This window comes from Mustela nigripes, chromosome 16, assembly GCF_022355385.1.
Source record: "Mustela nigripes isolate SB6536 chromosome 16, MUSNIG.SB6536, whole genome shotgun sequence".
In the NCBI taxonomy this organism is placed as follows: domain Eukaryota; kingdom Metazoa; phylum Chordata; class Mammalia; order Carnivora; family Mustelidae; genus Mustela; species Mustela nigripes.
Genome location: NC_081572.1, coordinates 5,750,017 through 5,777,603, shown reverse-complemented (window position 1 = coordinate 5,777,603; position 27,587 = coordinate 5,750,017). Strand labels below are relative to the sequence as shown.

General features: G+C 48.7%; 2 protein-coding genes across 4 annotated transcripts; one reads left to right on the top strand and one right to left on the bottom strand.

Moving 5' to 3' along the window:
* Positions 1 to 43: 43 nt before the first annotated feature.
* Positions 44 to 18,420, bottom strand: SLC25A19 (solute carrier family 25 member 19). Of its 3 annotated transcripts, none has more exons than XM_059380477.1 (8): positions 18,335 to 18,420; positions 17,788 to 17,844; positions 15,188 to 15,357; positions 14,841 to 14,996; positions 14,323 to 14,493; positions 4,329 to 4,512; positions 3,734 to 3,864; positions 44 to 1,733 (listed from the first exon to the last, which is right to left on the bottom strand). In XM_059380477.1, exons 3-8 carry the CDS (start codon positions 15,317 to 15,319, stop codon positions 1,551 to 1,553), a joined length of 957 nt encoding a protein of 318 aa, XP_059236460.1. In that variant the 5' UTR covers positions 15,320 to 15,357; positions 17,788 to 17,844; positions 18,335 to 18,420; the 3' UTR covers positions 44 to 1,550. The 3 variants fall into 3 exon arrangements, with proteins under 3 accessions (XP_059236460.1, XP_059236459.1, XP_059236461.1); XM_059380476.1 differs by having other exon boundaries at positions 17,793 to 17,844; XM_059380478.1 differs by lacking the exon at positions 17,788 to 17,844 and having other exon boundaries at positions 18,335 to 18,405.
* LOC132004247 (small ribosomal subunit protein eS6-like) lies at positions 11,420 to 12,200 on the top strand. The gene has a single exon (XM_059380481.1). It carries the CDS (start codon positions 11,460 to 11,462, stop codon positions 12,183 to 12,185), a length of 726 nt encoding a protein of 241 aa, XP_059236464.1. The 5' UTR covers positions 11,420 to 11,459; the 3' UTR covers positions 12,186 to 12,200.
* Positions 18,421 to 27,587: the final 9,167 nt, after the last annotated feature.

Below are 27,587 nucleotides of genomic sequence, written 5' to 3'. Positions count from 1 at the left end.
GGATGAGAAAGGGCAGCTGCAGCCAGTTAATGAGTAGGCGAGATGAAGAGAATGAAGTTTACTTTATTCCACTACAGTGGAATTTCTTTAAAAAATACATTCAGGCAGCTGCTGTCCTACAGCCCCAAGCCCAGGCCTCCCCGGCCGCAGACCCTGTGGGTGTTGGGAGCTCCCCCTACCGCCAGCCTGGGACTCTATCCGCAGCAGCCAGAAGCAGGGAAGCTTTGCGATTCAGGGTCTCAGACGTATCACAAAGCTCCAGGCCAGAGCCAGTTCTGATGACAGAAGGGGTCCGAGGGCGATGACACCCACACAGGTCTGCTTCTGGCCCTGCTTTCCTCCTAAGTCCGCGCAGAGGCTGGCACAGAGGCTGGAGCTGGAGCCCAGACTGGGGGCAGGGTGAAGTCCTACAGTGCCTGGTGCTTCTCCGTCCTGACTCCCCCTGCCGAGGGACCCCGCAGGCCAGGCTCCCCGGGGTGGGGGGTGCAGAACTGGGTGGAAAGGATGGTGGTTGTGTTCTGCAGATTTCCTGGGCTCACCCCCTAACTGCAGTTTCTCCTCTGTGCCTGCATCAGTAGCTGTGCGACAACCCCCACCCCCAGACACTGCTGCCCTCAGCAGGCTGGCTGCTCAGCCCTTTCCTCCACCAGCCCCTTCATGAGACGGCTCCAGAGCTGTGGCCCTTCTGGGATGACAGAGGACACACACAGCACCACAGTGAGCCCAGGGAGGGAGACACTGAGCAGGTAGCTGCTGCCAGCTGGCCCAGCTGTAAGGCTCCCGCCCTGACGCCATGGAAATGGAGTGACCCCAGGTAGGCTGGGGGAAAAGGCCACGGCCTTCACCCATAGCTCCTCCCCATCAGCACAGCCCCCCACTGCTTGTGGGCCACTGAGATCGGTGTTCCCCAGAGACCCTCAGCCACGCTCTGTCCCACCCAGGGGAGAGAACAGGCTGAGCAGGATGTCACGGGAGGACCGGGGCCTGGGGGTGTGGCTATAGTGACTAATTCTCCCCCCCAGGACCAGAAACAAAGCTGTATGAGGGATGCAAGTACTGAGAAAAATAGATTCCGAGGAAGGCCAGGGTTCCTCCCCTCATACTTGGTGAGGAGGGATGTGACGTGGAAAGGAAGATGGAGTGAAATAAGGAATATGCTTTCAGCTTCCATGTGTATTACATCAGCTGGTGGGAGGAGGAGCGCACGCGAGAGGACCAGGCTCCCGCAAAAGGCCCCATCCCAGCGCTCAGGCTCTAGCCATAGCCTCCCACCCCCAGAGCATGGAGAGGTCTCTGGGCAGAAGGTGCTGGAAGTGCAGGGTGGCCACTGCTGCCTTTCCTGCAGGCTGGACCACAAAGGAAAACCACCTTCTGACCGCTTGGCTGCATCCCCACAGGCCAAGTCCTGCCTTCTCCCCGAGAAAGCGCTTGCCCTTCGAGTGATGGCCGAACTGGCTGGCAGGCAGGTGCGGGCAGCAGCTCTCAGTGCAACAAGAGATGGCAGAGGCGTCCGCCTTCCTTCGGGGGGCCGCCCTTCCTCCCCTCGGGTGCTAGCTGTCCACCTTCTTCATGTGGTGGAAGAGGTTACAGAAGAGCTCATACCAGAAGAACACGAAGCCGGTGGAGAGAGCAGCCTTCAGCAGGCTGGGGGACAGGCCCTTGAAGAGGCCCGTGGGGCCTTCCTCTCGTAGCACCTGCTGGGCACAATCCAGGAGGCCCCTATAGCTTCGAACCTGGGCAGAAGTGGAGGACAGAGGAAGTGATTAACACACGGATGTTGACTCTGTCCTTCTGTCAGTCCAGCACCTGGCACCTCACGGCTCCTAGTCAACACTTGCTGGACAAAGCAATGAAGGCTAAAAGGGCAGAGCAGTTAACCTTTGCTTTCTCTTCCAAGCAGACCGGTAATTCGGACTTAACAGAGGCAGCGCCTGGAAATCAGCACCGGACAGAGCTCCTACCGACTGGGCCTCTGAAGGACCCTTTCCCCATCCCACCAGGCCCCCTTGGGCAGTGGATCTGAACCTGGCCCTCGTGAGCTCTGGCTTCCGGTCTGGCCTTCTCAGTTGGCCACACACTGCGGCCAGACACACGTCTCCAGGACTCAACTCCCCTCAAGCACCTCTCTCGCCACATCTCCACTAACTCCCCGTTGTGATGACAATGACGTTGTAAAGAATCAAGGGGCACCTGGCTGGCTCAGTTGGTAGAACGTGGGACTCTTGATCTTGGGTCATGATTTCAAGTCCCACACTGGGCATAGAGCTTACTTAAAAAAAAAAAAGAAGAGAGGGAAGAAAAAAGAATCAAATCCAAGCTCCAAAGCCAGGTGTTCAAGGGGTTGCTCCATTTGGCCTCAACTTCCCTCCCTGATCTTCCGTCATCCCCCAGCGGTCCTCCCACCAAACAGGCTACAGTCTGTTAGGAGCACGGCTCTCTCCTCGGTCCTGGGCTCCCACCAACTGTCTCTGTGCAAACCTAAACCACTCCTTCCAGACAAGTTCCCAAGTGGAAAAAGGAGATTATAAAACCTTGTATTGCACCTGGCGTTAAAACGTGTGTGTGTGTGTGTGTGTGTGTGTGTGTGTGTGTGTGTGTTGATGCAAAGAAACAATAGGACAGCCAAAGCTTCCGTGTCATTATCTCCGGGTGGGTGGTACTGGGAGCTCCATTATCAGTTTTATCTTTTTTATCAGTTTTACCTATCTCGGGACTTCTCTGAATTTCCGACACAGATGTATTACAACTAACTCAACACTTTCCCTTCCCCCAAGGAAGGAGTGCTCCCTCCCTCCCAACTCTTAGTCCAGTGCACTCTTCTTTTCTGACCTGTCAGACATGTTCCCTCCTGCGTGGGAGGGAACATGCCTGTTTCACCCCCTTGCCCCACCCCCAGCCCACCACTGCATGGCGCCCCAAAGCAGCCGTGAAAATCCGGTTGAGACTAAGAAACAGTTGAGACTATAAACAGTACGACATCACCCACGATGGGGGCTTCTGCGAATGACAAAGCCTTCTAGTACCTTTAAAATAGAACTTAGTGGATCAGGTTCCATTCACCCCTCTCCAGGAACCCCTACAGCATACACGAAACAACCCCACACACCGGTGGGAGTCTCCTCCGTGTTCTTTAGTATTCTGGGGACCCATCTCGTCTTAAGGTTTTATTCATTTGAGAGAGAGAGAGAGAGAAAACACACTTGAGCTCAAGGGCAGGGGAGGAGCAGAGGGAGAGGGACAGGCAGACTCCTCCAAGCACACAGCCCAATGTGGGGTTTGACCCACGACCCCGGTATCACAGCCTGAGCCGAAACCAGGAGTCAGACGCTCAAACAACTGTGCCAACCAGGCGCCCCGGGGACCTTTCTCATGTGATCATATTCTTTGTCCCAAACTGAACTGAACATATTTTTTCTCTTTTTCACTTGAAGTGGGCTCCCCGCTGGGTGTTCAACACACGGCTGAACTCACGACCCCAAGATCAAGACCAGAGCTGAGCTAGAGTCAGACACTTAACCTACGGAGCCCCCAGGCGCCCTGAACTGAACACTTTTTAAGAGCGAACCCCGACCCCTCCTTCTCCTGGATCACCCCACGGCATCCCACATGCACAGGGCGGTGCGTGGATTCTCCCCTGTGTTTGGGGATCCCCAGGGACAGGCTGCAGGGGCTAATGCTGAGCACTGGGCAGGTGAGGGGCAAGGCTCAAAGCCCCTGCAGGGGGACAGCTCACCTGGCCGAAGGTGGCTCGCGCCTGCTCAAAGCCTCCGACCTGCAGCCGTTTCTTGAAGAGGTCCAGGGGGTACGTGAGGGTCTTGCTGATGACGCCAGCTCCGCTCCCACACAGCAGGTTTTTGAGGTTCTCTGAACCAAAGTGGGGTGGAGGGGGGAACGTGAGGGAAGTGCCATCGGGGAAAGACATGTTCAAGGTCAAGAGCTCTAAGCCTGCACCACGAAACTAAGAGCCACCAGCCTCCTGAATCTGTGAGAACCAAACCCGGCCACTCTGGGCCCGGATGGCAGGATGGCAGTAAGGCAGGAACGGAAGTGGGAGCCTGCAGGCTGGGCGGTGTGACTCGGTTCAGGGCTTGGGAAGAAATAAATGTCCTCGGTACCACTGCTGGGGTGGCAACGAGCTGAAAGAAAGGTCCGCCGGCGGCTGGCTTGGTTGGTTTGGTCAACAGCGCGACAGAGCAGGGTTCAGAGGATGGGGACGTCGTTGCCTCTGACAGGAGAGCCTTAGCCCCTCCAGGGATGAGAAGGAGGTGCCCTGGCTCAGGGGAGGGGACAGCGGAGACCGGGTTTCCCTTCCATGAGGGCTGTCTCACCGTTCTTCCTTCCCTCGGCGGGCAAGACCCACTCGTGCAGGTGCTTCAAGGCGTTGTAAAAGGAGAACTGGAACCCAGCGTAGGGGAAGATGGCAATCAAGGTGGGGTTCAAGCCTTTGTAGAAAACCAAAGGGCCCTCGGTCCGGTACATGGTCACCACGGCGTCTCGCAGGGTCTTATACACCTGGACAGCACACAGGCAGCTCGAGTGAGGGCACGCAGGCCATCTGGCCCTAGAACACAGCCCGTCATGCGCACCTCCCCTCGGCTAAAATCCCAGCTGCCAGAAGCATGACTTTTCTGGGGGCACAAAGAAAATGCTGAACAAAAGTCCCAAGGTAAGGGCTTCCAGCAACCCCCCTTCTAGCTATTTACAATGCCAGTATGTTTGCACAAGTGCGCAACAGCGTGAGTCCGGCACTGCTGCCACCGCATCCCGCAGAACAGCAGGGACACAAGGTCTGCCCCTGGGTGACGGGTCACATGCACGCTGACACACCCATTCCGAAGGACACAGAGCAGCCACTGAAACAGGATCACGCCATCTACACAACAGATTGGGCATAATCCCCCAAACGTATAGCTGAATGGGCACAGCGGAGGCTGAAGGGCGGGCTTAGGGCTCGTGGAAGAAAAAAGTCGGCAGGGATCACCCCCAGGGACACACGAGAAGTGAGGAAGGGCCACCGTGACCTCCACAGAGGGAGGGCAGGGAAGAGGGAGACCAACTCTCACCATTTTACACTTCTGGGATTTTCTGCCGTGTGCGTGTATTTAACCTTTTGTAACCTGTCAACAGGCAATCTCCATGAGGGACACCACAGGGCACGGATTTTTCTCAGCACCTTCCATCCCACACTTTGTTTCAGGGGACCAGAGGGGCTCTGCGTGTGGCGATGAGGGAGGTTCTCTGCACCGAGAAGGGAGGACCCTGGCTGCCTCCGCACCTCCTGGCTCCCAGACGCGGGCAGCCACACTGAAGGATTTCACCCTGGAGACGTCCCAGAAAGGGCCCGGACTCAGAGAAAGGCCACGGGGCAACGAGCCCGCCCTGTACCCACAGCCCCGCTCTGCCTCTCTGTGCGCCCTTTAACACCAGGCTGGCAGCCAAGGGTCACCAGACATCTGAGGAAGGGCTTCATGAAAGAAGGAGACCGGGCGCCTGCCTGGCCCGGCCGGTCGAGCACAGCACTGCTGGTCTCGGGGTCTTCAGTCTGAGCTCCGCGGTGGTTACAAAAGACCAAAACCCAAAAATCCCGAGACCAAAATGATCAGTGTGGGGGAGAGAAGGGCACAGAGACCGTGTGGAAGGAAGAGACCGCGCAGACAGAAGGAGGAAACTAAAGGAAACAGAGGCCAACCACAAAACTGGAATTAACATTCTCAGGCCACAAAGAAGGCATCACCTCCGTGATAAAAGGAAAGGGTCTGTTTAAAAATGAGGTAAGGGCGCCTGGGTGGCTCAGTGGGTTAAGCCACTGCCTTCGGCTCAGGTCATGATCTCAGGGTCCTGGGATCGAGTCCCGCATCGGGCTCTCTGCTCAGCAGGGAGCCTGCTTCCTCCTCTCTCTCTCTGCCTACTTGTAATCTCTCTCTGTCAAATAAATAAATAAAATCTTTAAAAAAAAAAAAATAAAAAAATAAAAAAAAAAAAAATAAAAATGAGGTAAGAGGGCACCTGGGTGGCTCAGTTGGTTGGGCGACTGACTGCCTTTAGCTCAGGTCATGGTCCCGGAGTTCCCGGATCGAGTCCCGCATCGGGCTTCCAGCTCCGTGGGGAGTCTGTTTCTCTCTCTGACCTTCTCCCCTCTCATGTTCTCCCTCACTAGCTCTCTCAAATAAATAAATAAAATCTTTAAAAATAAATAAATGAAAAAAAAATTAAAAAGAGGTAAGATTCAGAGAACAAGAGAAACTCCTGAGGGAAAAAAATCTTTGTGAGTTTGAATTAGGCAGATTTCTTTTTCTTTATTTTTAAGATTTTATTTATTTATTTGAAAGACAGAGAGAGTGAGAAAGAGTGGGAGGGGGAGGGAGAGAGAAACTGAAGCTGATCCACGCTGAGCACAGAGCCCATGTGGGGTTCAATCCCATGACTTCGAGATCATGACCTGACGTGACACCAAGAGTTGGACACTTAACCCACTGAGCCACACAGGCACAGAGATTTCTTAGATAAAAAACCCGAAAGCATGGGATGCCTGGGTGACTCTGTTGGTTGGACGACTGCCTTCGGCTCAGGTCATGATCCCCGAGTCCCGGGATCAAGTCCCGTATCGGGCTCCCAGCTCCATGGGGAGTCTGCTTCTCTCTCTGACCTTCTCCTCGCTCATGTGCTCTCTCACTGTCTCTCTCTCAAATAAATAAAATCTTAAAAAAAAAAAAAAAAAAAAAACCCGAAAGCAAAATGCATAAAAGGACAAATTGATAGGTTAAGACTTTACTGGGGCTCTTGGCTGGTTCAGTCGGTTAAATGCCTGCCTTTAGCTCAGGTCATGATCCCAGGGTCCTGGGACCGAGCCCGGCATCGGGCTCCCTGCTCAGTGCAGAGTCTGCTTCTCCCGCCCTCTGCCTGCCGCTCCCTGACAAATAAATAAATAAAATCTTGTAAAAAATAAAAAACATCTGCTCTTCAAAAAACAGGCTATGAGGACGTGAAGGCAGCCATAGCCAGGGACACAGAAAAAAATATGTAAAACAAAAACAACAAACCACCAAAATGGGAAAACAATTTGAACAGATTGCTTTGGCCAAGAAGGTACTCAGAGGGCAAATAAACACATAAAAAGACATTCAACATCTCCGTGGTAAAACCACAATGAGATACCACTATTCACATCTAGCAGAGTGGCTAAGATTTAAAAGAATAAAAATAGGAGCTCCTGGCTGGCTGAGTCAGTTGAGCGCCCAACTCTTGGTTTTGGCTCAGGTCATGACTTTAGGGTCGTGAGAGTGAGCCCCGAGTCAGGCTCCTTGCTAGCGGAGAGTCTGCTCGAGACTCTTTCCCTCTGCCCCTCGCCCTGCTCACAGGCATACTGGTTGTCTGCTTCAAGTAAATAAGTAAATCTTTAAAAAAGAATAAAATTCTGGATGGAACTAGAGGTATCATGCTAAGTGAAATAAGTCCATCAGAGAAAGACAATTATCAAATAATCTCACTGATAGGTGGAAATTAAGAAACAAGGCAGAGGATCATAGGGGAAGAGAGGAAGAAAAATGAAACAAGACGAAACCAGAGAGGGAGACAAACCATAAGAGACTCAATCCTAGGAAACAAACTGAGGGTTGCTGGAGGGAAGAGGGGTGCAGGGATGGGGTAACTGGGTGACAGGACATTGGGGAGGGCCTGTTGTAATGAGCCTGGGTATTATATAAGACTGATGAAACACAGACCTGTGCCCCAAGACAAATAATACATTATGTTAATTAATTGAATTTAAATTTTAAAAAATAAAATTTTAAAAATTTTAAAAAGAATAAAATAAAAGGGTGCCTGGGTGGCTCAGTGGTTTAAGCCACTGCCTTTGGCTCAGGTCATGATAGAGTCCTGGGATCGAGCCCTGCATCGGGCTCTCTGCTCAGCAGGGAGCCTGCTTCCCTCTCCCTCTCTCTGCCTGCCTCTCTGCCTACTTGTGATCTCTGTCAAATAAATACAAATCTTTAAAAAATTGAAAAAAAAAAAATGTTCACAAAATAATCTGTTGTGGGTTTTTGTTTGTTTTGTTTTAAAGATTTTATTTATTCATTTGAAAGGGAGAGAGACAGAGAGAGCACAAGCATGGGGAGAGGCAGAGACAGAGGGACAAGCAGACTCCCCGCTGAGCTGGGAGCCCGCTGTGAGGCTTGATCCCAGGACCTAGAGATCATGACCTGAGCTGAAGACAGATGTTTAACCCTCTGAGCCAGGTGCCGTGTGTGTGTGTAAGATTTCATTTATTTATCTGACAGAGAGAGACACAGCGGGAGAGGGAACACAAGCAGGGGGAGTGGGAGAGGGAGAAGCAGGCTTCCCGCCGAGCAGGGAGCCTGATGTGAGGCTCCTGGGATCATGACCTGAGCCAAAGGTAAATGTCTAAGAATGAAGCCACCTGGGTGCCTGGGTGGCTCAGTGGGTTAAGCCACTGCCTTCGGCTCAGGTCATGATCTCAGGGTCCTGGGATCGAGTCCCGCATCGGGCTCTCTGCTCGGCAGGGAGCCTGCTTCCCTCTCTCTCTCTCTGCCTGCCTCTCCATCTACTTGTGATTTCTCTCTGTCAAATAAATAAATAAAATCTTTAAAAAAAAAAAAAAAAAAAAAAAAAAAAAAAAGAATGAAGCCACCTGGACGCCCCTTACACAATAATCTGTATGTGAATGTTCATGGTGATTTTACTCATAATCACCAAAAAACTGGAGAATATGCCTGACATCTTCCCACTAACAAACCATGGTAGGGCCATGTGACAGAATACTATGCAGCAAGGAAAAGGAACGGACCACTCACACACGTGGCACACATGAATCTCAAGGCCAGGTGCCAAGTGAAGGGCAAGGGTGCCTACTAGAACTACGTGAGACGTAATTCCCTGTGTGACACTCTGAAAAAGGGGAAACTTTAGACAGAAGACAGCCCAAGGCAATGGAGAGGGACTGACTAAAAAGGGGGGCAGGAAGACATTTTGGGGGTGACGGAACTTTTGTTTTCTATCTTGATTCTTTTTTTTTTTTAAAGATTTATTTATTTATCTGACAGAGATCACAAGTAGGCAGAGAGGCAGGCAGAGAGAGAGGGGGAAGTAGGCTCCCTGCTGAGCAGAGAGCCTGATGTGGGGCTCGATCCCAGGACCCTGGGATCATGACCTGAGCTAAAGGCAGAGGCTTTAACCCACTGAGCCACCCAGGCGCCCCTATATCTTGATTCTAATAGTGGTTATGTGACTGTATGCACTCACTGAAAGTCACAAAGGGGTGCCTGGGGGGCTCAGTTGGTCAAGCGTCTGACTTGTGCTTGGGTCATGATCTCGAGGCCCTGGGATGGAGCCCCACGTTGGGCTCCACCCTCAGGAGGGCCAGCCTGTCCCTCTACCCCTCCCTTACCCCACCCCTACTTGTGCTCTCTTTCTTTCTCAAATAAATAAAACCTTAAAAAAAAAAAAAAGTCAGACAGCTCTATACTAAAAAGAGTGAATTTTACTGTATGTAAGGTATGCTTCAATAAACTGGACTAAATCAAACCAAAGAGCTTTTGGGAACTAACATGCATCAGCAAACATTTTCTAAATTCAGTAGAGGCCCCAAATAATAGAGGCAAGGAAACCTCCCAGAAAGTAGGACAGAAAAATAGAGAGTTAAACAATAGTAGGGAAAAGATAAGTCAACCAGAGAATAGACCCAGGATGTCCAATACCCAACTGACATGAATTGCTGGAGAAAGAAAAGGGAAAAACAACAACAACATAAAGTAGCAATTGTGAATAACCATTCATGACCATTTTATGGGCAGGAGTAACAGGAGTGTCCAGACTAAAGGGTCGAGAAGTGTCCATCACAATGAATGAAAGAGACAAGGACCAGTGCACACCATTGGTAAATCTCTAGAATGCCAAAAATCCAGAGGGGATCCTGAAAGTTCCCAAGGCAGGAACGGTGATAGTTTCATATAAAGGATCATTAATCCGAGTGGTTCTGGACTTCTCTACAGCAACACTGAGGGCTACCTAGAATCCTATGCCCAAATCATGAGTCAAATAAAGGCATTTTCTACCAAGGCTTCTCTAAAGAAGCTGTATCTCCAACATATCTCCACCAAAATGGGGGATTAATCAAGAAAGAGAAGACAGGGGACCCAATGTCCTAACAAAACGCTGCTAATAGTCCTGAAGCAAAGAGTCCATACTGAAGCCAGAGAGTGAAGGCTGCCAGAGTTGGAGGCTCTAGGAGAGGCTCCCTGATGATGTGGGACGGATGACTATAGGCTGACCCTATCAAGATTGTTTGAGAGCGCCTGGGTGGCTCAGTGGGTTAAGCCCCTGCCTTCGGCTCAGGTCATGATCTCAGGGTCCTGGAATATTTTATTTAAAATATTTTATTTTATATCATAAAATATTTTAATATTTAATATTTAATATTTTATATATAAATATTTCATTTAAAAATAAATAGATAAATAGATAAATAAATAAATAAAATACAAGGCAACCACTAACTTCAGGCAAGACAAAGGTATACAAGAAAATGTAATCATAATGTATTTCAAGGCTCAGCAGTAATATTTATATAATCATAACAGCACAGACACTTGGTACTAATTTAGCCAAAATCTATAAATCAGTTATACTGAAATTAAAGGAGGTGCAAGCACACGAGGGTGGTGGTACAAGAGATAAACTCTTACCTCCCACAGTAGCCATCAAAAGCTAATGCCTATAATTTAAAAAATTAGGAAGAAATACAAAGAGAAAACACTAGTAGTAAAAGAGTATTACTAAGAATTAGGAAGTAAAATAATGAGAAAAGAACCACAAGTATGAAATGTGGTTGCAGGGGCACCTGGGTGGTCAGTGGGTTAAGCCTCTGCCTCTGGCTCAGGTCATGATCTCAGGGTCCTGGGATTGAGTCCCGCATCCGGCTCTCTACTCAGCAGGAAGCCCGCTTCCCCTCATGTCCGCCTGTCTCTCTGCCTACTTGTGATCTCTGTCAAATAAATAAATAAAATCTTTAAAAAATAAAAACAAAAAATATATATATAAAAATAAAATTAAAATAAAAGTGGTTGCCTCTGGGGACTGGAATCAGGGGGTGGCTGGTAGTGTTTGTTATAATTCATGCAGAACCACCTGTCTTTTTTTTTTTTTTTTTTAAGATTTATTTATTTATTTATTTATTTATTTATCAGAGAGAGAGAGGGAGAGAGCGAGCACAGGCAGACAGAATGGCAGGCAGAGGCAGAGGCAGAGGCAGAAGCAGGCTCCCCGCCGAGCAAGGAGCCCAATGCAGGACTCGATCCCAGGACGCCGGGACCATGACCTGAGTCGAAGGCAGCTGCTTAACCAACTGAGCCACCCAGGCATCCCCCACCTGTCTTTTTAACCTCTATACACCATATAGATCACTGATTAAAAAACGTTTTAGGGAGGCGTTAGGCTGCTTCAGGATGAAGCTGAACATCTCTTTCCCAGCTACTGGCTGCCAGAAACTCATTGAAGTGGACGATGAATGCAAACTTCGTACCTTTTATGAGAAGCGTATGGCCACAGAAGTTGCTGCGGACGCCCTTGGTGAAGAATGGAAGGGTTATGTGGTCCGAATCAGTGGTGGCAATGACAAACAAGGCTTCCCCATGAAGCAGGGTGTCTTGACCCATGGCCGTGTCCGCCTGCTGCTGAGTAAGGGGCATTCCTGCTACAGACCAAGGAGGACGGGAGAGAGAAAGTGCAAATCTGTTCGGGGTTGCATCGTGGATGCCAATCTCAGTGTTCTCAACTTGGTCATTGTAAAGAAAGGGGAGAAGGATATTCCTGGACTCACTGATACTACTGTGCCTCGACGCCTGGGGCCCAAAAGAGCCAGCAGAATCCGCAAACTCTTCAATCTCTCTAAAGAAGATGATGTCCGCCAGTATGTTGTGAGAAAGCCCTTGAACAAAGAAGGTAAGAAACCTAGAACCAAAGCGCCCAAGATACAGCGTCTTGTTCCTCTACGTGTCCTCCAACACAAACGTCGGCGTACTGCTCTGAAGAAACAGCGCACTAAGAAAAACAAGGAAGAGACTACAGAATCTGCTAAACTTTTGGCCAAGAGAATGAAGGAAGCCAAAGAAAAAGGCCAGGAACAGATTGCCAAGAGACGGAGGCTGTCCTCTGAGAGCTTCTACCTCTAAGTCTGAGTCCAGTCAAAAATGAGATTTTCTAAGAGTGACAAATAAATAAGATCAGACATTAAAAAAAAAGTTTTAAAGATTTTATTTATTTATTTGTCTATTTAGAGAGAGCATGCACACAAGCAGGGGGAGGGGCAGAGGGAACGGAAGAGAGGATCTCAAGCAGCCTCCATGCTGAGCAGGGAACCCTGATGCAGGGCTCGTTGTCACAACCCTGAGATCATGACCTGAGCCTAAAGCAAGAGTCGGATGGATGCTCAACCAACGGAGCGACCAGGCACTCCTGATTAAGAAACATTTTAAAGATTTTACTTATTTATTTGAGAGACAGAGATTGCAACAGAGATAGAGAGAGGGAGTGAGCATGAGTGGAGAGAAGAAGGAAAAGCAGGCTCCCCGCTGAGAGCAGGGAGCATGACGCAGGGATCCATCCCAGGACCCCAGGATCATGACCTCAGCCGAAGGCAGAAGCTTAACTAGCTGAGCCACCCAGGTACTGCTAAGACGCATTTTAAAGGTGAGGACTGACACCACGGCTGCTGCTGTTCTACGGAAGTTGGGAGGTGCTACAGCTTTTAAACAGATCTCTTCCACTCACTTTTGCACACAACTTGCTGATCATTCCAGAATCTAGAATCCCTATCTCAATCACCTCAGCCAGAGGGCTAATGAGTTTATTCTCTTTTCTCAGACCTTTTCCTTCTTACAGACCTCTTTTCATTTGACAGACAGATCACAAGCAGGCAGAGGCAGGCAGAGAAGAGGAGGAAGCAGGCTCCCTGCTGAGCAGAGAGCCCGACATGGGGCTCGATCCCAGGACCCCAGGATCATGACCTGAGCCAAAGGCAGAGGCTTAACCCACTGAGCCACCCAGGCACTCCACAGACCTCTTTTCAAAATGTATTACTGAAGTATAATTGACATAAAATGTTCTATTAGTTTCAGGTGTACCTTCTCATAGATTTTCTTTCTTTCTTTTTTTTTTTTTTTAAAGGATTTTATTTATTTATTTGACAGACAGAGATCACAAGTAGGCAGCAAGGCAGGGAGAGAGAGAGAGAGGAGGAAGCAGACTCCCCGCTGAGCAGAGAGCCCGATGTGGGGCTCGATCCCAGGACCCTGGGATCATGACCCGAGCCGAAGGCAGAGGCTACAGGCTGGGAAGTCATGGAAGAGGGCGCCGGCACCCCAGAGCAGAGAAGCCAGCGGAGGGCCACCACTTATTTTTTTCATCCCAGCAGCCACCACTTTGCTGGCGGCTGTCTGTCTTCTCCAACTAGACATGCTTCTCCTCCAGCTCTCTGCTCAGTGGCTAGGGCCCCTCATCGCATTTCCCCACCAGGAGAAAGCTCTATTTCCGGCTAACGGGGCATTCAGAAGGACCGAGCTCTGGTGCCCCATTCGTTTGCTTGCACACTGTTCCTAAGACGCTTTGCCCTTCTAAACCAAAAAAGCCATTAGAGCGGCTCCTAAACAAAAGGGCTCCACCAGCCCAGGATCTCCACCCCGGGCAATGGACCTGAACCAGAACCACAGTCATTCTAAAGCACGTCAAATTCTTAAGCAGTGCCATTTCCCACCCAAATACCCTGAAGCAGAAGGGAGGTGGAAAAATCACTCTTCCTTGGTTAAGCATACACGTGCGTGCTCTCTTACACACACACACACACACACACACACACACACACAGGCATCTGCACTGCTATTCTTATGTGTGTCCAGGAAACAAAGATTGCGATGGGAGGTCTATTTCAGGATTGAATCCCTCCCCTCCACTCAGTAAGTTCTTCCCGGAATCGGACTCAATCATCCCATTTTCTCCATCCAGGCTTTGTGCGAACCAAAACCACTCTCACAATAATCCAGAAATAGGATTTCAAGTCTCAGTCTCCCGGACTCCTCTCTGTCCAGCCTACTGCTCCTGACTTGCTCTGTTTCCCACCTGTAGGCTCCGTCCCCGGCGTGAGGCTGCGAGCGCCCGGCATGGTGTTCAGCACGGTCGTGGGTCTTACAGACAGACCAACGCAGGGGCTGCACACCCTGGCAAGCCTGGGGGTTCTGTTCCCTCTAAGGAAAAGAGCTGTGAGTGCTAGAATGCCTGTTGCATGGGCACCCCCGCTCCAGCCCAGCCACTCACCTTGGGCTCACCCTGAGCGGCAAAGCGAGTGCGCAGCACGTCCACGGGCTGCACGGCCAGGGTGGCGGCGCTGGCAGACAGGCCGCCACACACAAAGTGCACGGAGAAGTCGCGGGCATCGTACGTGGTGGCTCTGTGCACCAGCTCGGTCAGCAGCTCGAACGACAGAAACTACAAGAGCAACGTGACAAAGTCATTGACGAACAGTCCCCCAAGCCCACTGAGGGCCTGTCAGGACAGTCTCCTGGGGCAACGCCTAATTGATATTCAGTTTGGGCTAAGTCCCCGCGGTGGGGGGAACTTATGGAAGAAAACGCCCGTATGGTACAGCTTGGTCTGACGCGGTCTTCAATTTCAGACTTCAAACTTCACGTAGTGACCCCGTTAAGACATGCAGAAGTGTGGAGACCGCCTCCTGCTGCCCCAGCCAGGCAGGGTCCCTGCAGGCCCGACCTTCCCAATGATCCTCTGTTGAGCAACACGACCCCGGGGCCCTGGCACGTTCCCCTGCCACCTACTTGGACAGCTCCATAGCCTATAGAGAGAAGCTGCGCTGGGACGTGTCCTTTCCAGAATGCTGTGGGGCCTTCCTCCTGCAAAATCTGTCTCCCAGCCTGGAGGATCCCATGGTATTTTGCACCGGGGTCACTGCGAGACAGGCGCTCAATCTGGAGCTGGGAATCAGAATCGAAAAGGTCAGATGACAGGGCAGTGTGGGGTGAGACGGAGAAATTTTGGAAAATGTAACAAAGGCAGCGAAGCTCTTCCTCTTGACGAAATTCCAAACTCTGGAAACTGCTTTGACAAGAAAGAGAGAACTGGTCCTCCAGCCCATTACATGGGGGAAAAAAGGAGGAAAGGATACCTGGAAACGGATCTTGATGACATCCAAGGGGCTGATCATCACCCGAGTGACAAGTCCAGACACAGACCCGGCCACCGCCACCTCAAAACTGGAGATATTCCTGCCATCAGCTTTGGGGTCATAGCCAACCATCCCTGCCTCTGGCCCATACAACGTCCATCAGTTCCAATCTAAAAGCAAGAGACACGGAGTAAACACCAGAGCAAGTTCTTAGGGTCTCTGCCCACAAGCCACCTCCTCAGAGCAGCCCTCCCTGACCATCGCATCTTGCCCTGCTTTATTCTTCTGCACAGCATTAATATACTGGACATTTATTCTGGACATCTGTTTCTTGCCACCTGCGCCCACTAGAATGCGAACCTATGAAAACATGGCCTTGCTCTCCTTTGCCCATCTCTGTATTTCCAGTGCCTGGAACACAGCCCAGCACCGTGAGTGCTCCTATCTGTTGACTGAATGAACCGACAGGGGTGGTAGGAAATCATTCACTTCCAGAGATCAGCTCGCTTTCCAAGACACCTGGCTTTATGGCCAGAGGGAAAGTCCCTGCCTGAGCCTGAGCCAGGGGGCAGAGCCCACTGCAGCTGAGCACTGAGGCAGACGTCCGACATGCAGGCCCAAGAGCACCGTGCGGGATTCCCCAATAAGCCCACGTGATCCAGAGAAACCCAGTAACTCCTGAGACCTCCTGCATACCGCCCTGCCCCCCGCCCCGCCACTGTCTGCACACCGCAGGCCAGCTGCAGCAATGCAGCCATGCTTGGCTTTGAAATGATGTTCCTCGGCCCACTTGATCCCCGTTGACCTCTTCAACCTCCCCCTGGACCTCTCTTCAGCCACTTCAATAGGGTGGGCTCTGCTCCTGACCAGTTTCTAGAAAGCACTGTTTGGGTTCCTATCTGCCAATCTTGCCTCTGCACCTACTGTTCCCCATGTCTGAAACACAGCAGCTCACCCCATCCCCCTGCCCCATATATCTCCCCTCACTCTTCCCCAGATGAGCCCCTCCCATGCACCACGGCTCAGCTCAGGAGCACCGCCCCCCCCAATCCAGGGGTCGTCCTCATGTCCTCTTTAGCATTCACAGCATTTGCTCCTGTTTGAGAAGCGCTCTTCTAAATTCATCTTTTTTTTTTTTTTTAATTTTATTTATTTATTTGGCAGAGAGAGATCACAGGCAGGCAGAGAGGCAGGCAGAGAGGAGGGAGAAGCCGGCTGCTCGCTGAGCAGAGAGCCCGGTGCAGGGCTTGATCCCAGGACCCTGAGATCGCCACCCAAGCGGAAGGCAGAAGCTTCAACCCACTGAGCCACCCAAGCTCCCCGAGAACCGTTGTTCTACAGAAACACTCCCATGGGTGTGTAAAATGTCATGAATTACGTCACTGTTTGTAAAACTGAGTAACACACAAATGCTTATCAACAGAGGGCTGGGATAAATACAGTAAGTCACATCCACGCAATCCTCTGTAGCCATGAAGAACGAGCTAGAGAGACACACACACTGAAAAGATGACCGCAATACACTGAAACGTGCGAAAAACGTTTCAGAACAGTATGTCTACTATAACCCCATTGCAAAAGAAAACCAGCAAGACCTATGTACACTCCCTACAGGAGTAGAAAGCACAGGGAAAAACTCTGTATCAACACACACACGGACAGGTTGGGAAGATCACCTCTGGGGGAAGGGTTGGCAAAGGAAGAGAGAAAACACATCTCTCCCTTTCCTTTTTTTTTTTTTTTTAAAGATTTTATTTATTTATCAGAGAGAGAGAGAGAGAGAGCGAGCACAGGCAGACAGAATGGCAGGCAGAGGCAGAGGGAGAAGCAGGCTTCCTGACGAGCAAGGAGCCCGATGTGGGACTCGATCCCAGGACGCTGGGATCATGACCTGAGCCTAAGGCAGCTGCTTAACCAACTGAGCCACCCAGGAGTCCCTCTCCCTTTCCTTACACAATTCTATATCCTATGAATCTGTTATGCCCCATCCCACCCCGCCCCAAGACAATTAAAACTAAATATAAAATGAGTTTAGAAGGGGCTGCACAGCTAACCTAGTTCTTGAATACCAACAGTAACAGTCAAGTCAGTGTCCACACAGGGCCGAGTGGATTCTTTTTTGCCTCTGAAACGGTCTGCTCCACTCCCTCAGCCCCAAATCTGCTTTCGTGTATGAAAGTAGTGCCCCAACCCATCCTTAACATTAACATGGCATTTCTACGTGGCACTTGCAGCAAAGCATTCTAAGATAATATGTTTTTTTAAAAGTCTAATGGTGGGGTGCCTGGGTGGCTGACCAGCCGACTCTTGATTTCAGCTCAGGTCCTGATCTCATCAGGGTCGTGAAATCGAGCCCCACAATCCGCTTAGGCTACTCTCTTTCCCGAGTCCTCCAGGCTATCGCTAAACTCCCCCAGTACCCAGGGACGCTTATTTAACCTGGGTTCTCCTCTCTCGCTTCTGGATAATGAGAATGATGTCTGCCCTACCTAGCCCAGACTGCTGGGACGATCATGCAAGACACCATATGCGGTAAGCTTTGTAAAAAAGGTAAAAGTCTAAAACAAGCGAAAGGGCTGGTTAAATATAGTTGCAGTTACTTTACTTTTTCCACTTGCTCAAATTTCCTTCTTGTACCGGTAAGCCTTGATATTTACCTAAGGAGACAAAATAAATATGAAGTACGACTGCATATGCGTGATATACAGAATAGAGCACGGAGAGACGGGGTCCCGGGAGTGAGCGGCAGGGGGCGGGGGGCGGGACAGAGAGCGCCTCGGCCATGCCCCTCCTCGTACTGCGGAAGCCCCGGGCGCTGGGCTACGAGCGGTGAGCTCGCGTGCCCGTGTGCCCATAAGTTCAGCGAGGGGTCCCCAGAGCCGTCCCCGCGTGTGGACACACGTGTCCAGCTGTGCCTCGGGGCGTTTTCGCCCCAAGTCCGAGAAGACGCCGGCGAAGCACGCACCCACGTGTACGGGCGTCCCGCGTGTGTGCGAGCTTTTGACCCCTGCGTCCCTGAAGATGCTTCTCAGGTCAGGCATGACACGTGCGCGTACAGGCCCTGCCCCCACGTGAGTGCCGGCGCCTGGGTGCGACCCCCGAGTCCCCGAGAGCACGGCGAGGAAGGAGAGGGTAGAGGTCACTCACCCGGCACGAAGGGCGCGGCACAACTCCGCGCGCGCTTCTCTTCCTACCTCCTCACGCAGTCTCACAGCAAAACTAATTGAGCCTGGCAGTAACTGGCGGGCTTCCGGACCAATCACCGGGCAGCTTCCGACAGGGGCTGGACCAATAGTTGTATAGTAACAGATGGGCCCCACCTCTTGCAACGTATCACTGGGTAATGTAGTTCATGGCTAACGAGGCTGTCCCCGTTTGGGGGGCAGAGCCTTCTGGGAGGTGTAGTCTCACTACGCGCGCGTGCGCGAATGTTATTCACGCGGGGGAAGGTGGCCCTTCTTGAAGTACGGATGTGCCCTTGGGAGGTCGCAGCACTAAATGGCGTGTGGCTCCTATCGTCTTTCGAGCGGGGGCGAGGTTGGGTGCTCTGAATTTGACCCGCTTTCTTCAAAACCCTCGTTGTCCCGGAACCCCGATAATCTAAACTTGGGAAAGAGATGGCGGGAAGTTTAGCTAAGACCTGGAGGACTTGGGAAAGAGAGTAGGTGGGATTTTGAAACCAGGAAGAGGACGGCAAAAGTGTAGAATTTTGTTTCCCCCTAGGGTTTATTATGTATAATTTCTCATAAAAATAAAATACATTACAGACGCTACAGAAATGTAGAAACGCAGGGGGAAATGGCTCATCCTACCGCTTTCACGCCAAGTAGCGTCAGTGTTTTGCAGGACAGTATTTCTTCCTGATTTTTTTTTTTTTTTAAAGAACTTTTTTTTTTTTTTTAAAGATTTTATTTATTTATTTGACAGACAGAGATTACAAGTAGGCAGAGAGGCATTCAGAGAGAGGAGGAAGCAGGCTCCCTGCTGAGCAGAGAGCCCAATGCGGGGCTCGATCCTAGGACCCTGGGATCATGATAGCCCGATGCGGGGCTCGATCCTAGGACCCCGGGATCATGACCTGAGATGAAAGCAGAGGCTTTAACCCACTGAGCCACCCAGGCGCCCCTCTTCCTGATTTTTTAATTGCATTTTCCCCGTTAGTGCAATCACTTTGACACACAATTTGAAAACATCATTCCCCCAACATTATTTTGAAATAAATACCAGACATCATATGATTTCACCAGTTAACATTTCAGACTGTATCTTTAAAAAGACAATTTCCCTTTTAAACACTTTTTTTTTTTAAGATTTTATCTATTTATTTGACAGAGATCACAAGTAGGCAGAGAGGCAGGAGGAAGCAGGCTCCCCACTGAGCAGAGACACCCCCCCCCCCCAATGCTGGGCTCAATCCCAGGACCCTGAGATTTAATTGGTTCCCTAGTATATTCCAAAGGTTATCGATCAATGAGATTTTTTATTGTTATTATTGTTATGACCATAAAACATTTTATTTTGTTTTAATAAATTTATTTTTAATTTTTTAAAAAATAAGATCTATGCCCAACATGAAGCTCGAACTCATGAACCTAACATCAGGAGTTGCGTGCTCAATGGACTGAGCCAGCCAGGTGCCAACATAAAACACATTTTATATCTATCATTATGAACACATGGATTTAAACATATTCTTGGGGCACGTGGCTGTCTCAGTTGATAGAACATGTGACTCTTGATCTCGGGGTTGTGAGTTCAAGCCCCATGTTGGATGTAGAGTTCACTTAAAAACAATAAAATAGGGGGTGCCTGGGTGGCTCAGTGGATTAAAGCCTCTGCCTTCGGCGCAGGTCACGATCCCGGGGTCCTGGGGTCGAGCCCTACATCGGGCTCTCTGCTTGGCTGGGAGCCCGCTTCCCTTCCTCTCTCTTCACCTGTCTCTCTACCTACTTGTGGTCTCTGTCAAATAAATAAATAAATAAAATCTTTAAAAAAAAAAAAACAACAACAATAAAATAGGAGTGCCTGGGTGGCTCAGTAGGTTAAGCGTCTGCCTTTGGCTCAGGTAATAATCCTGGGGTCCTGGGAACGAGCCCTGTGTTGGAGTCCTGGGATGGAGCCCCATGTTGCGCTCCTTGCTCAGTGGGAAGTCTGCTTCTCCCTCTCTCTCCGTCCCTCACCCTGCACATGTTCGCTCTCACTCTCTCTCAAATAAATAAGATCTTTTAAAAAATAAAGGGCACCTGGGTGGCTCAGTTGATTAAACATCTGTCTATAGCTCAGGTCATGATCCCAGGGTCTTGGGATCTAGCCCCAAGTTGGGCTCGCTGCTCAATGGGGGCCACTTCTCCCTCTCCCTTTGCCTGCATCTCCCCCTACTTGTGCTCAGATTAATAAATAAAATCTTTAAAGAAATAAAATAACATATTTGTTCTCTTTCAATCCATTCTAGTTAGTATCCTAATTGACACATTTCCCCTTCTTTGGCTAGGTGCCTATTCAAGTTGGCCCTGAATCCTTTTGACAAAATGACTAGTTTTCTCACTTGCAGGTGTAACAAGACATTCTAGGCTCATCACAATTTTTAAATAGTTTTATTGAGGTATAATACAGATATAATTGACTACATGTATTCCAAGTAAACAATTTTATGTGTTTTTTTTTAGGATTTTATTTATTTATTTGACAGAGATCACAAGTAGGCAGAGAGAGAGAGAAGCAGGTTTCCCGCTGAGCAAAGAGCCCAATGTGGGGCTCAATCCCAGGACCCTAAGATCATGACCCAAGCCGAAGGCAGTGGCTTAACCCACTGAGCCACCCAGGCGCCCCCAATTTTATGTTTTGATGTGTGTGTACATTGCCACACAATAGTGAACATATGTCCATGACTCCAAAAGATTCCTCACCCTCTTTACTATCATACCTTCTTCTTCCCTCTTCCCCAGGCAATCACAGATCTGCTTTCTGTCATGTAGTTTAGTCAGCCTTTTATAGAATTTTATATAAATGGAATTATACATGATGTTCTTTTTGTCTGGCTCCTTTTCCTCAGCATAATTACCCTGAGATTTATCCACATTGTGTGTATTATGAGTTGATTCCTTTTCCTTGCTGAGTAATATTCCCCTGTATGACTGGGCAACAATTTATTTATTTGGGTTGTTTCCAGTTAAGGGCTATTACAAATAAAGCTGCTGTAAATATTCATTCATAAGTCTTTGTATGGACATCTGCATTAATTTCTCTGGGGTATGGACTTTGGTGTGGAATGACTGGATTATAGGGTCAGTGTATGTTTAACTCTTCGATATACTGCCCAATTTTTACAAAGTGATTGTACTATTTCACGTCCCTGCGTGCAGGATGACATTTCTAGTTCTTCCACATCATCAGTGAGGTCGTTCTTTATAAATCTATATATTTTAACAGATAAGTAGTAAAATCTCACTGTGATTTTAATTTGCATTTCCCTAGTGACTAAGGTTGAGTGCCTTTTTGCGTACTTACTTGCTATCCTTGTATCTTCTTGGTGAAGAATTTGCTCAAATCCTTTGCCCATTTTTAATTGGATTGCTGTTTCTTATTGTTGAATTTTGGGAGTTTTTCCGCTTTCTGGATATAAGCCACTTATCATTACATATGTAGCTTACTATTCTATATGTGGCTTGAAAAAATCATGTCTTTCAAAGAGCAGAAGTTGTTAATTTTAATAAAGTCCAGTTTATTGATCGTTTTTTCCCTTTACTGGATCATGCTTTTGTTATCATACTTAAGAATTCCTAGCCTAGCCAAAGGCCATAAGGATTTTTCTCCTACGTTTTCTAATAGAAATTTTGTAGTTTTACATTTTACATGTATGTCTCTGATTCATTTAGGGTTTTTTTGTTTTTTGTTTTTTTTTAAAGGCAAGCTCTAGGCCCAACATGGGGCTTGAACTTGTGACCTCAGGATCAAGAGTCACATGCAAGATGCCTGGCTGACTCAACTGGAGAATGTGTGACTCTTGATCTCAGGGTTTGAGCCCCACATTGGGTGTAGAGATTACTAGAAAATAAATAAATAAACTTTTAAAAAAAGAGAGAGAGAGTTGCAAGCTCTCCCAACTGAGCCAGCCAGGAAGTTGTGGTTTCACTTACGTGTATGTGTGATATGGATTGAAGTATTTCTTCTTTTTTTTGTTTTTTGGGTTTTGTTTTTGCATTTGGATATTTCATTGTTTCAGCACCTAGGAGTCACTGTTTTTGTTGAAAAGTCTATTTTTTCCCCCGAATTGCCTTTTGCACCTTTGTTGAAATCAGCTGTTCACATGTGCACAACATTTTGACTTCTGCTTCTCTTCATTCAGTGTTAAGTGCTGATAAGCATTGTCCACACGGGAAAAGGGTAGTTAAAAATGTTAAGGTGGGGGGCGCCTGGGTGGCTCAGTGGATTCAGCCTCTGCCTTCGGCTCAGTGTCATGATCTCAGTGTCATGGGATCAAGCCCCGCATCGGGCTCTCTGCTCAGCAGGGAGCCTGCTTCCTCCTCTCTCTCTGCCTGACTCTGCCTACTTGTGATCTCTCTCTGTGTCAAATAAATAAATAAAATCTTAAAAAAAAAAAAAAAAGCTGAAGGAAGGGTTTAACACCATTAAAAAAAAAAAATGTTAAGGTGGGGGCGCCTGGGTGGCTCAGTCTGTTAAGTGTGCGACTCTTGACTTTGTCCGACTCTTGATTTCAGGTCAGATGTCCATCTCATCTTCCTGAGTTCGAGCCCTTCGTTGATCCTGCTTAGAAAAAAAAATAGGGGCACCTGGGTGGTTCAGTCGGTTATCGTCTGCCTTTGGCTCAGGTCATGATCCCCAAATCCTGGGATCAAGTTCCGAAACCGGCTTCCTGCTCAGGGGGAAGCCTGCTTCTCCCTCTCCCCACTGCGTGTAGTTTCTCTCTCTCTCTCTCTCTCTCAAATGAATGAATAAAAATCTTAAGGAAAAAAAAAAAATGGGGCATCTGGGTGGCTCAGTCGGTTAAGCATCTGCCTTTGGCTCGGGTCATGATCCCAGAGTCCGGGGATCGAGCCCCATGTTGGGCTCCCTGCTCAGCGAGAAGCCTGATTCTCCCTCTCCCTCTGCCTGCTGCTCCCCCAGCTTATGCACTTTCTCTCTGTGTTAAATAAATAAATAAATAAAATCTTCTAAAATAAGAAAAAAGAAAAAAAAATGTTAAGGCGGCCCACAGTGGGCAGAACCAGGTGCAGAAATTTGACTTTCCGTCCTTTTTGAAAATGCACCCCACTTTGTCCTCCCTAATCTCCTCTAGCTCTTTGCTTGGTCATTGCCTTATATCCCCACGAAAGCCCAGCCTCTGTGTTATATCTCTGTTTTCATCAGTTTCCTGGACTGACGGCTACCTCTCCCCACACAATCTCCTCAGCTCGAGAGATCTTTGGTTCTATTTTGTTCTGGACTAGAGCGAGCCCCCATTTCAGAAGAGACCTCCCGATGGCCATCCCACACCTAAGCCGGCAGGACCTTAGCTACTGGCTAATTGCAGAGTGAGTTAGACTCAGGGAACTATACAGATCATGAGAACTGGAAAGACTCATGGAAATCACTTAGTCCTGCCGGGTCGGACGGCAAATTTCTGGCCCAGCTGAAATGAGATCCGTAGCAGGTGCCAGCTTTCCTGGGCTTACACCTTGGCTCCAGTTTTCGTGTATTTAAAATCTGGTCATTTCATTTCAGGTTAAATATGTTAAGTAAGTCCTATCACGTGAAAAGAGAAACCGGAGAAAAACGTTTCCCGTCAGCATGGGGAAGTGAATCCTTCTGTGACCTCATCAAAATTTACCCTAAAGAGACCTATTAAAAGCTTCCTTGGACTTCCCCTGCCTCCTCAGAGGAAGTAAATACCCCCTTGGCCTTGACCAAATAGTGTCGGTATTTATCAACTGCCTCACCGATGATCTTTTCAATCACAGGGGAAAGAATCTCTTATTGCCCGAGTAGGATGGTCAGCTGTGCCATCCAGAAGACCCCCGAGAGCCAGGAGGTCACTCGCTGTGTCTCTGAGGCAAGGCACTCCTTTCCCTGGGCTGCACCTTCCCAACTATGAAAACGGAGGCATTGGATTACAGGCTGTACAGGCTGTCCAAGCTTTGCTGCTTCTATACCTCTAAAGGTCTAAAAATATCTGCATTTGTAGTGGGCGTTCAAGGGTTCTCAACTTCAGCTCATGATCTGGAATGCTTATTTTTTTTTAAGATTTTATTTATTTATTTGACAGACAAAGATCATATGAAGGCGAAGAGGCAGGCAGAGAGAGAGGAGGAAGCAGGCTCCCTGCTGAGCAGAGAACCTGATGCGGGCTCGATCCCAGGACCCTGGGATCATGACCTGAGCCGAACGCCACTGATTCACCCAGGTGCCCCTGGAATGCTTATTTTAAAATGCAGATACCCCTCCGTAGGGACACTCATCCGGATCAAGCAGGTCTAGCTTGTGGGCCTGGAAATAAGGATTTTGGTTGGTGGTCCCTATTTGGATGGACATCGAATTAGGGGTACACATCTTAGCTGATCATGCAAGGCCCCCTTGTTTCTTTCCTCTTTCTTATGATTCAGGAGGAGATGAAGAGCCTCTGTGCCTCGTCACTTTTTTCCATCAAATATTGATTGAGGGTCTGCATGGCCAAGCACTGTGTTAGATGCTGGGGATCTAGCAATGAACAAATCAGGCTTTCTTCCCTTTTGGAGCTTTTTTTCACTTAGAAATATGTATCTAAGGTTCCTTCATATCTCTCTGCAGCATGATAGCTCACTTGTTTTTAGTGCTAAGTAATTGTCCGCTGTCTGAATGTATCTGAAGGGCATCTTGGTTGCTTCCACATTTCAGTGATTATGAATAAAGCTTCTGGAAATAGGGCACCTGGATGGCTCAGTTGCTAAACATCTGCCTTTGGCTCAGGTCCTGGGTCCTGGGATCGAGCCCTACATCGGGCTCCCTGCTCAGCAGGGGACCTGCTTCTCCCTCTCCCACTCCCCCTACTTGTGATCCCTCTGTGTGTGTGTGTGTGTCTCTCTCTATCAAATAAATAAATAAAATCTTTTTTAAAAAAGCTTCTGGAAATATCTGTATGTGGGTTTTTGTGTGCACGTAAGTTTCCTTCATTTTTACTTGCTTATTTTTTAAGGGTTGGACTGTAGGTTTGAGAAAATCATGAAAAAGCAACAACTGATGGAGGGCTCTGGAGGAAGCTCTGACAGGCCACACGAGGCCAAAGATAGAGGCACGGCTGGTCAAGTTCCCTTTTCTGTCCTTTCAGATTTACTCAGCAAATGAGTCAAAGACCAGTAAATTAACCAAAGGGCAAGGGGGGAAAGCACAAGAAAGAAAGAGGATTCACTGTCCAGTAACTTTAAAGAGCTGATTCCTTATGCGTTTTAACTTTATTCTGCTGTTCTTCTCAGTAGAGCCAAACATCAAGGGGCTATCAGGAATGTCAATGTCAGCCCAAAGAGAAAAAAGCTTCCCAAGTTTGCTGGACGGGTGTCTGGCTTCCAGCTTTCTGGTTTTCAGCATTCGGCTCTTTCTGATAAGATAGTCCACTTTCGTGGGTGACAGCACCTTACCTGCTACCCATTTCTGAGCTCCCCCCAGGTGTTTCCTGGGGTATCCATGTGAAGACAGTCTTCATATGGTGCTCAGAGGGAGAGTGGGTGCAGCTCTACCATGAAGGAAGGGCTGGTGTGTGCCACGTCAACTGCAGACCACCTCTTCTTCCTCCACGACTTCTTCTTCTTCTTCTTTTTTTTTTTTTTTAATTTAACAGACAGAGATCACAAGTAGGCGGAGAGGCAGGCAGAGGGCGGGGGGAGCAGGCTCCCTGCTCAGCAGAGAGCCCGATGTGGGGCTCGATCCCAGGACCCTGGGACCATGACCTGAGCCAAAGGCAGAGGCTTAACCCACTGAGCCACCCAGGTGCCCTCTCCACGACTTCTAATCTCACCAGACTCAAGGAGCACTGCTTCTGAGACGGTCGAACTCGGATGCAGAGTTGATGATAAAAAAGTGAACAACCCAATAAACAAATCAGGGTTAGACATTTCACAAAGAGAGAAACAAATGGGTAATAAACAAGCAGAAAAGCACCAACATCATTAGCTGAAAGGAAGCGCAAATTATATCCGTAACGAAATACCACCACACATCTGCCAGAAGGGCTAAAATGTAAGAGATCCATGACATCAAATGTTAGCATATCTGTGGAGCAACTGGAACTCCTGCATGCAGCCGGTGCGGTTAAGAAATGGTACAAACAGGGCGCCTGGGTGGCTCATTGGGTTGAGGCCTCTGCCTTCGGCTCAGGTCATGATCTCAGGGTCCTGGGATGGAGGCCCACATCGGGCTCTCTGCTCAGAGGGGAGCCTGCTTCCTCCTCTCTCTCTATCTGCCTCTCTGCCTACTTGTGATTTCTGTCTGTCAAATAAATAAATTAAAAAAAAAAAAAAGAAAGAAAGAAATGGTACAAACATGAGAAGAGGTCAGGCAGTTTCTTATTAAATTAAATATCTACACATCCGTGACCCAACATCCCACTTCAAGGTTTATCCAAGGGAAATGAAAACATGTTTACAAAAAGATTGTGTAAGGACGTTCAGTGCAACCCAGACTGGGAAGATCTGAGATGCGCATGGACAGAATGTATAGGAAGTGATACATCCAGGCCACGGACTGCCAGTCAGTGATAAAGGGGAAAGAATGACGGATAACCACCACAAGATGCATGTCTCAAATATATCCATGTCTTCTGTTACATTCTGCTCTATTCATCCAACTCTTCAGAGAGTAGAATTAGATCGTCCAGAACTTGGAGTGGAAAAAGAGAAAGCGGTAAGATACAAACCACCACGGAAACCCAAACAGTCCTGATTCTATAAGAGAAAATAACATGCTCCTGCCCCCTGACCTTCAGCCTCAGCGGTAACCATTCCCTTGTAATGCCCTGCGCTTGATCTGGTGGGCAAGTTTGATTCTTCTACACAACGTCCTTTGTGTACACGTGTGTGTATATGCGTACGTGTATAATTTGCTATTTAAGATAAAAAAATTAAAAATATTTTATTTTTAAGTAATCTCTATACCCAACGTGGTGCTTGAACTCACAACCCTGAGATCAAGACTCACATGTTCTATGAGTAAGACAGATAGGCTCCCCATTTTCAACAATTTTTTTAAAAAAAGACTTTATTTATGTTTTTGAGAGACAGAGAGAGAAAGCATGAGCAGGGAGAGGGGCAGGAGAGGGAGAAGCAGACTCCCGGCTGAGCCTGCAGATTTTGAGGGGCTTGACCTCACCGCCTCATAACCTGAACTGAAATCAAGCATCAGAGGCTTAACTGACTGAGACACCCAGGTGCCCCTG